This window comes from Silurus meridionalis, chromosome 6 (genome assembly GCF_014805685.1).
Source record: "Silurus meridionalis isolate SWU-2019-XX chromosome 6, ASM1480568v1, whole genome shotgun sequence".
Taxonomy (NCBI): domain Eukaryota; kingdom Metazoa; phylum Chordata; class Actinopteri; order Siluriformes; family Siluridae; genus Silurus; species Silurus meridionalis.
In genome coordinates this window covers 5,524,232-5,533,483 of record NC_060889.1, presented here as the reverse complement: position 1 = coordinate 5,533,483, position 9,252 = coordinate 5,524,232, and the positions used below count along the sequence as shown (strand labels likewise).

At 42.3% G+C, this 9,252-nt stretch overlaps 2 protein-coding genes across 3 annotated transcripts in view; both read left to right on the top strand.

Moving 5' to 3' along the window:
- The first annotated feature begins 594 nt into the window (after nucleotides 1–594).
- On the top strand, nucleotides 595–5,145 carry ing5b (inhibitor of growth family, member 5b). The gene is given in 9 exon segments (XM_046852698.1): nucleotides 595–792; nucleotides 1,051–1,122; nucleotides 1,728–1,894; nucleotides 2,536–2,548; nucleotides 2,551–2,640; nucleotides 2,776–2,869; nucleotides 3,238–3,361; nucleotides 4,695–4,756; nucleotides 4,896–5,145. Coding segments are annotated over 9 exon segments (699 nt in total). The 5' UTR covers nucleotides 595–755; the 3' UTR covers nucleotides 4,936–5,145.
- Nucleotides 5,146–5,867: 722 nt separating this feature from the next.
- pak2a (p21 protein (Cdc42/Rac)-activated kinase 2a) overlaps nucleotides 5,868–9,252 on the top strand; it is a 12,767-nt gene continuing 9,382 nt past the window's right edge. For both annotated transcript variants that reach the window (XM_046852693.1, XM_046852691.1), the window contains exon 1: nucleotides 5,868–6,003. The gene's annotated coding sequence lies outside the window, so the exon portion shown is untranslated. The remainder of the gene's footprint in view (nucleotides 6,004–9,252) is intronic.

The following is a 9,252-nucleotide window of genomic DNA, read 5'->3' as shown; positions in this document are numbered from 1 at the left end:
TTGGGCTATGACAACGTTGTGAGCGCCATTTCCGTCCACGTCCCGCCACCCTGCAGCGCCCCCTAGCGCCTCATTACCTAAACACTGCGGCTTTCGCTCAGTTTATTGTTATTGCCTTATCATATATATATATATATATATATCTGTGTGTGTGTGTGTGTGTGTAATATACATAAAATCTTTGTTGTACAATGTAAATAAATCAATTTATTACTTATTTGTAGCGCCGTTTTGGTTTTGAACTACATTTCCCAAAGAGCAGCGCGGGTTTGGACCAATCACATACACGCCTCTGATCCGGGCATTCTGATGTAAAAATCGAATAAATGATTCCTTCTAATGCAAGAAGTAAAAGTAATCAGGGGGACACTCAAACACTTAACGTGAAAATGTTTACCGTGGTTGAATGCGATAAGACTGTAAAAGACCAAACTCAGTAATCACATTAATAATAAAGTGTATTATTATTATTATGTACAGACACGCATGTGGACTACATCCAAATGTAACGCGTTTAATTGGAAAAACACACGTTTTCTCTCTTCAGGAATATGCTTAACGTGGCTTAACGCGAAAAGCCCAAACTGCTTGTGTAAACATATTATGCTTTACTATTGATGTGTTTATTGAGTCTGGTGTTGAGTCAGCGTGTCCACGATCTGTGCGCTTGTCTTCCGGCGCGCGGATATGACGTCAGGTGGCAGATGAATTTGGCGCGCGCGGAGTCGAGCAGCTGAGCGGTGCGGGAGAGGAACATGGCCACTGCGATGTACCTGGAACATTACCTGGACAGTAAGTCAGACATACACCAAAAACACACACACACACACACACGAGCAGGAGCAGGATATGGTAACCGGAAATGCACACCTGTCAAAAGGTGCATTATGTGGAGAGAAGCGCGTGTCAGGATTTGTTTATAAACATAACATAATGAAACTTGTTTATACTACAGTAACCTTAAAAAAAAAATACGTGTGTGTGTGTACACACTGATCTCCCGAGCTGTTGTACAGATAGTGATGTTATAACGCCACTTCCGGTTTGCAGGTATCGAAGGTCTTCCATTCGAGCTGCAGAGGAACTTCTCCCTGATGACTGACCTGGACAGCAGGACTGAAGGTGTGCACTTTGGTTTATGATCGAGTAAACTGTGTGTGTGTGTGTGTGTGTGTGTGTGTGTGAGAGAGAGAGAGAGAGAGAGAGCTGTGTGTGTGAGAGAGAGCTGTGTGTGTGTGTAAGTAAGAGAGAGCTGTGTGTGTGTGTAAGAGAGAGAGTGTGTGTGTGTGTAAGAGAGAGCTGTGTGTGTGTGTGTGTAAGAGAGAGCTGTGTGTGTGTGTGTGTAAGTAAGAGAGAGCTGTGTGTGTGTGTGTGTGTGTGTGTGTGTAAGAGAGAGAACTGTGTGTGTGTGTAAGAGAGAGAGCTGTGTGTGTGTGTGTGTGTGTGTGTGTAAGAGAGAGAACTGTGTGTGTGTGTGTGTAAGAGAGCTGTGTGTGTGTGTGTGTAAGAGAGAGAGCTGTGTGTGTGTAAGTAAGAGAGAGCTGTGTGTGTGTGTGTGTGTGTGTGTGTGTGTGTGTGTAAGTAAGAGAGAGACACAGGTCAACCATCGCATCATGCGCATGATTACAGTGCTGTTCTTCACTTCCATTCCAATCCTTGGAGCAGCTACTGATGTGTGTGTGTGTGTGTGTGTGTGTGTGTGTGTGTGTGTGTGTGTGTGTGCGCAGAGAAGAAAGTGGAAATTGATGATCTGGCGTCTGAGTACATGAAGAACGTGAGGAACCTGTCTCCTGATGAACGTGTGCAGCACCTGAAGAGGATTGAACTGGCGTACAGCAAGTGTAAAGAGTTCAGCGACGACAAAGTGCAGCTCGCCATGCAGATATACGAACTGGTGTGTGTGTGTGTGTGAGAGTAGTAATGGTATAGAACTGAACTTGTGTGTGTGTGTGTGGGAGAGTAGTAATGGTATAGAACTGAACTTGTGTGTGTGTGTGTGTGGGAGAGTAGTAATGGTATAGAACTGAACTTGTGTGTGTGTGTGTGTGTGTGTGGAGAGTAGTAATGGTATAGAACTGAACTTGTGTGTGTGTGTGTGTGTGTGTAGAGTAGTAATGGTATAGAACTGAACTTGTGTGTGTGTGTGTGTGTGTGGTAGAGTAGTAATGGTATAGAACTGAACTTGTGTGTGTGTGTGTGTGTGTGGAGAGTAGTAATGGTATAGAACTGAACTTGTGTGTGTGTGTGTGTGTGTGTGTGTGTGTGTGGTAGAGTAGTAATGGTATAGAACTGAACTTGTGTGTGTGTGTGTGTGTGTGTGTGTGGGAGTAGTAATGGTATAGAACGGAACTTGTGGGGGTTGTAGTAATGGTATAGAACTGAACTTGTGGGGAGTAGTAATGGTATAGAACTGAACTTGTGTGTGTGTGTGTGTGTGTGTGTGTGTGTGTGTGTGGGAGTAGTAATGGTATAGAACTGAACTTGTGTGTGTGTGTGTGTGTGTGTGTGTGTGTGTGTGTGTGTGTGTGTGTGTAGGTGGATAAACACATCCGCGTCTGGACGCTGATCTTGCACGCTTCGAGAACGAGTTGAAAGACAAGCTGGACTCCAGCGAGAGCTCAGACGAGAAGAAGATCAAAAGTATGAGTTACAGAAGGTTTACTGCTGTATTATTTATTTATGTTTAAATAAATAGCTATAAGTTTACCTGTGTGTGTGTGTGTGTGTGTGTGTGTGTGTGTGTGTGTGTGTGTGTGTGTGTGTGTGTGTTTTCAGAGAAGAAGAACATGAAGGACAAAAGAGGGGGAAATGGGAGAGAGAAGAACACTTCTGATCATGATTCTCCCAAACACAAAGCGCAGAAAAACAGGTTCACACACACACACACACACACACACACACACACCCCAGATGACTGATTAATCCCCTTCCACCCCGTTGTTCCAGAATGGTTCAGTCCACCTACAGTATATACAGTATATAAATGATTAAGGATGATTAATAGATAATCAGATGTTCTCCTGAACCCTGGTGTGGACAGAATGATCACATCATAGGACCTGAAGATGACATTTTTATTAGACTACACAAACAAAAATAAATAAATACAAATCACACTCATTATAACAAGTGATCAGGACGGACCCCCACCATGTCAGAGTGGTATGTCCCCGTGTGTGTTCGTGTGTTGTGAGTTAAGTGTGTATCAGTGCTGTGTCTCTTCTTCTCCCTGGTCAGTGATGTTCTGCTGGATGTTCACTCGTCTGATGTTCTGGACATGCCTGTAGACCCCAACGAGCCCACCTACTGTCTGTGTGCTCAGGTGTCATACGGAGAGATGATCGGCTGTGACAACGCTGACGTGAGCACACCTACAGCTTCTGTTTAAACACACACACACACACACACACACACACACACACACACACACACACACAATTTATACATGCTTTACACAGATTACACTCAACATAGTGTACAGACTTTACACCAATTATACACTAGATTTAAACACATCTTTCTGCCAGTTTTCCACTTACCTTTACACCAGTTTTACACACACTGTTACGCCAGTTTTACACACACTGTTACGCCAGTTTTACACACACTGTTACGCCAGTTCTACACACACTGTTACGCCAGTTCTACACACACTGTTACGCCAGTTCTACACACACTTTTACGCCAGTTTTACACACACTGTTAGGCCAGTTTTACACACACTGTTAGCCAGTTCTACACACTGTTAGGCCAGTTCTACACACTGTTACGCCAGTTTTACACACACTGTTAGGCCAGTTCTACACACACTGTTAGGCCAGTTCTACACACACTGTTAGGCCAGTTTTACACACACTGTTAGGCCAGTTCTACACACTGTTACGCCAGTTCTACCCACACTGTTACGCCAGTTTTACCCACACTGTTACGCCAGTTCTACCCACACTGTTACGCCAGTTCTACCCACACTGTTACGCCAGTTCTACACACACTGTTACGCCAGTTCTACCCACACTGTTACGCCAGTTCTACCCACACTGTTACGCCAGTTTTACCCACACTGTTACGCCAGTTCTACCCACACTGTTACGCCAGTTTTACCCACACTGTTCGCCAGTTTTACCCACACTGTTACGCCAGTTCTACCCACACTGTTACGCCAGTTCTACCCACACTGTTACGCCAGTTTTACACACACTGTTACGCCAGTTCTACACACACTGTTACGCCAGTTCTACACACACTTTTATGCCAGTTCTAGACTCACCTTCATGCCAGATTTACACACACCTTTACACCAGTTTTAAACCAGTTTCTAATTCTACACACATATTTACACCAATATTACGCACACCTTTTACATAAAACTTTACCCCAGTTTTACACAAACCTTTTACACACACCTTTAAAACTATTTTGCACTAAATTTATACTCTACACAAATTTTACACACATTTACTTTTTCACTAATTGTACACACACCTTTACACCCATTTACACTCATTTTATACACCATTAAACCATTTTTCACCAATTCCTCCCACAATTTTACACTTATTTACATTCATTTTACATTAACTTTACAAACAGTTACATGTCAGTATGATAAACAATGAGGTAATAATGTTGTTATTGATTACATCTTGTTTGTGTGTTTTTGTAACTTTGTTTTGTGCTGTTTGTTTTCTGAACAGTGTCCCATTGAGTGGTTTCACTTCGCTTGTGTCGGTCTCACGACTAAACCCAAAGGGAAATGGTGAGTCCCTCAGCAGCCTCTCTCTCTCTCTCTCTCACACACACACACACACACACACACACACACACACACACACACAGACATTGATGTTGTATATCTATACCATCAATGTTAAACACTGGCATGTGCTTTTCTGCAGGTTTTGTCCTCGCTGTACACAGGACATGAAGAAGAAATGAGGCGCATGTCCTCCTTCCTGCACTTTGCTCAGAGCTCTGTATACAACACTGAGATGTTTCAGCAGTGACTCCACACACACACACACACACACACACACACACATGGTCATGGTGTGTGTTTGATGCAGAATGTGCACTGTCCTGTTTGAACAGGAACCCAGCTTTTCTTTTTAAGTGTGTATTTTGTGAAATAAAGTTTCTTTAACGTGATGATGTGGTTTTCGTGGCCTCACTTTGTGACCAGGTGACCCCCCCCCCCCCCGACTGACCAATCAGAGCCTGCACAGGTGAGAGGCCGGAGATCTGAGTACCCTCTCTCTCTCTCTCTCTCTCTCTCACACACACACACACACACACACACTCCAGCTGTGTGATCCTTTATGTGTGTAATAATTAATGTATATGATATTCCACAATTTTACTCTCATCATTACAGAATCCTGCTAATTCACTTATTAATGATTTATACTTCAGTGATGTAATTTTATTTTATTTTTCCTGCAATACGAATGTTTATATTTTGTTTGTAAATTGTTACATATTAAACGTGTATTTTGTTTATTTATTTGTTTTATTTGTTTACATTTAACAATCATACCGTAGTGAAATATTACAAATATAATAAATGATTGATAAAACTGACATTGTATGAAATTAAAGTACGATGAAAAAAGGAAAATAATCACAGGAAGTAAAAACATGTAGTAATAAAGAAGAGTTTAGATATTAAAGTGCTCTGAAGTGATCATAGTTCTGGTCGCTTTCCGACTTGAAAGTTCTTGTAAAGTTTTAAAATAAAACCTAAAAGTTTATAAAGTGTGAGTGAGTATAGAATACGACCCGTTTCCTCGACTTGTGAACGCTATGTGGAAGCGAAGTCGCTCATTATGCCTTATGGGAATTGTATTTCTCCGGCGCGTTGTGCCCACACTTCCTGTCCGGAGGGAGGACTCCGTTTCCCATCGTGCACCGGGGCGCCGCTGACGAGCCGATGGACGGAGCCGCTCGGTGCAGGACTGCGGCTGCTGTGCGGGTCTGAGGAAACTTCCAGCGGGAGCGCGCGCGCAGGTTCCGCTTTACTTTATATTATTATATTATATATTTATTATTACACTTTAGAGAAAAATCACAACTTTCAAGTCTAATATTTCGCTTTTTACGCGTTTATAGAGGGTAGGGCCGGTAGTTCCGCTTCAGCTCCGCCATCTCTCTCTCTCTCTCTCTCTCACACACTCACACTCACACACACACACACACACACACACTCACACTCTGAGGTAAAAGTTAGAGTAAAACTTTTCTTGAAGTTTATGATCTTTCTCTCTCTCTCTGTGTGTGTGTGTGTGTGTGTGTGTGTGTGTGTGTGTGAGGACTCCCTCAGGAGTCTGGTAAGTTTACAGTTAGCAATGCTAATGCTAATGCCACACTAATCACCTCACAGCCGCATTTATTTATTTATTTATTTATTTTGTTTATTTATCTATTTCTTCCTAATTAAATTATTTTTATTTGTACGTAACTGCTTTTTTTTACTTGGATAAGAATCACTTGCACTCATTATACTCCTGTATAACACGGTGATAATATAATTATAATTATTGACTTTAAAAGTCATTAAACTGAAAGATTACAGTGATCATTGTGAGCTGATTTACTGTGTTTATGTGCAAAATATATTATTAATATATTAAATATTGTTTAATCAGAATTAGTTCAATGCTGCTGTACTGAGCCAAATGATATTCTTTATTAAATATTACTTTCTTTATTCTCAAAAATTATGATTTATGTTTATAATTATTTAAAAGCTGGGACATTACATACACTAATATTCAATATTATTCATGATCATATATGTCTGTCTGTCTGTCTGTCTAGGTAATCCTGGGTTAGTATAGTGTGTTACACTGCATTAGAGATTATTATAATATATGCTAATAATATTCATATATGAATAATATTCATAGTGTGTGTGTGTTAGTGAGCGTGGGAGAGAGTGTTAGTGAGTGTGTGTGTGAGAGTGTGTGTATTGAGAGTGAGCGTAAGAGTGTATGAGTGTTAGTGAGTGTGTGAGAGTGTATGAGTGTTAGAGTGTGAGAGTGTGTGTGTGTATTATTGAGTGAGCGTGAGAGAGTGTATGAGTGTTAGTGGCGTGGGAGAGAGTGTGTTAGTGAGAAAGTGTGTGTGTGTTAGTGAGAGAGTGTGTGTGTGTGTGAGAGTGGCGTGAGAGAGTGTATGAGTGTTAGTGAGCGTGGGAGAGTGTGTTAGTGAGAGTGTGTGTGTGTGTGTGTTAGTGAGAGAGTGTGTGTGTATTAATGAGAGTGAGCGTAGAGAGTGTATGAGTGTTAGTGAGAGTGTGAGAGTGTATGAGTGTTAGAGTGTGAGAGTGTGTGTGTTAGTGAGAGAGTGTGTGTGTATTATTGAGAGTGAGCGTGAGAGAGTGTATGAGTGTTAGTGAGCGTGGGAGAGAGTGTGTTAGTGAGAGTGTGTGTGTGTGTGTGTTAGTGAGAGAGTGTGTGTGTATTATTGAGAGTGAGCGTGAGAGAGTGTATGAGTGTTAGTGAGCGTGGGAGAGTGTGTTAGTGAGTGTGTGTGTGTGTGTGTTAGTGAGAGAGTGTGTGTGTGTGAGAGTGGCGTAGAGAGTGTATGAGTGTTAGTGAGAGTGTGTGAGAGTGTGTATGAGTGTTAGAGTGTGAGAGAGTGTGTGTGTGTTAGTGTGAGAGTGTGTGTGTGTATTATTGAGAGTGAGCGTGAGAGAGTGTATGAGTGTTAGTGAGCGTGGGAGAGTGTGTTAGTGAGAAAGTGTGTGTGTTAGTGAGAGAGTGTGTGTGTATTGAGAGTGGCGTGAGAGAGTGTATGAGTGTTAGTGGCGTGGGAGAGAGTGTGTTAGTGAGTGTGTGTGTGTGTGTGTTAGTGAGAGAGTGTGTGTGTATTAATGAGAGTGGCGTAAGAGAGTGTATGAGTGTTAGTGAGAGTGTGTGAGAGTGTGTATGAGTGTTAGAGTGTGAGAGTGTGTGTTAGTGAGAGTGTGTGTGTATTATTGAGAGTGAGCGTGAGAGAGTGTGAGTGTTAGTGAGCGTGGGAGAGAGTGTGTTAGTGAGTGTGTGTGTGTGTGTGTTAGTGAGAGAGTGTGTGTGTATTGAGAGTGGCGTGAGAGAGTGTATGAGTGTTAGTGAGCGTGGGAGAGAGTGTGTGTATTAGTGAGTGTGTGTGTGTGTGTTAGTGAGAGAGTGTGTGTGTATTAATGAGTGGCGTAAGAGAGTGTATGAGTGTTAGTGAGAGTGTGTGAGTGTGTATGAGTGTTAGAGTGTGAGAGAGTGTGTGTGTGTAGTGAGAGAGTGTGTGTGTATTGAGAGTGAGCGTGAGAGAGTGTATGAGTGTTAGTGAGCGTGGGAGAGTGTGTGTGTGTGTGTTAGTGAGAGAGTGTGTGTGTATTATTGAGAGTGAGCGTGAGAGAGTGTGAGTGTTAGTGAGAGTGTGAGAGTGTGTATGAGTGTTAGTGTGAGAGTGTGTGTGTGTTAGTGAGAGAGTGTGTGTGTGTGTGAGAGTGGCGTGAGAGAGTGTATGAGTGTTAGTGAGCGTGGGAGAGTGTGTTAGTGAGTGTGTGTGTGTTAGTGAGAGTGTGTGTGTGTGAGAGTGGCGTAAGAGAGTGTATGAGTGTTAGTGAGTGTGTGAGAGTGTGTATGAGTGTGAGTGTGAAAGAGTGTGTGTGTGTTAGTGAGAGAGTGTGTGTGTGTGAGAGTAAGCGTGAGAGAGTGTATGAGTGTGTATTAGTAAGAGTGTGTGTATGAGTGTTTATTAGTTAGTATGAGTGTGTGTATTAGTAAGAGTGTGTCTGTGTGTATTAGTGAGTGAGTGAGTGAGTGAGTGTGTGTGTGTGTGTGTGTGTGTGTGTGTGTGTCTATTAGTGTGGGTGTGGGTGTCTATTAGTGTGTGTGTGTGTGTATTAGTGATTGAGTGTGTGTGTGTGTGTCTTTAGTGTGTGTATTAGTGAGTGTGTGTGTGTGTGTGTATTAGTGATTGAGTGTGTGTGTGTGTCTTTAGTGTGTGTGTGTGTATTAGTGAGTGAGTGAGTGTGTGTGTGTCTTTAGTGTGTGTGTGTGTATTAGTGAGTGTGTGTGTGTGTGTGTGTGTGTGTGTATTAGTGAGTGAGTGTGTGTCTATGACTGTGTCTGAGTGTGTCTATGAGTGTGTGTGTGTGTGTGTGAGTGTAAGAGAGTGTGTGTATATACAGTGATCTTGAAACCCCGCCTTTCAGTAATGTATCTCTAATGGTGTGTACAGCTGCTTATTAAATGGCTGGGATGTGTGTGTGTG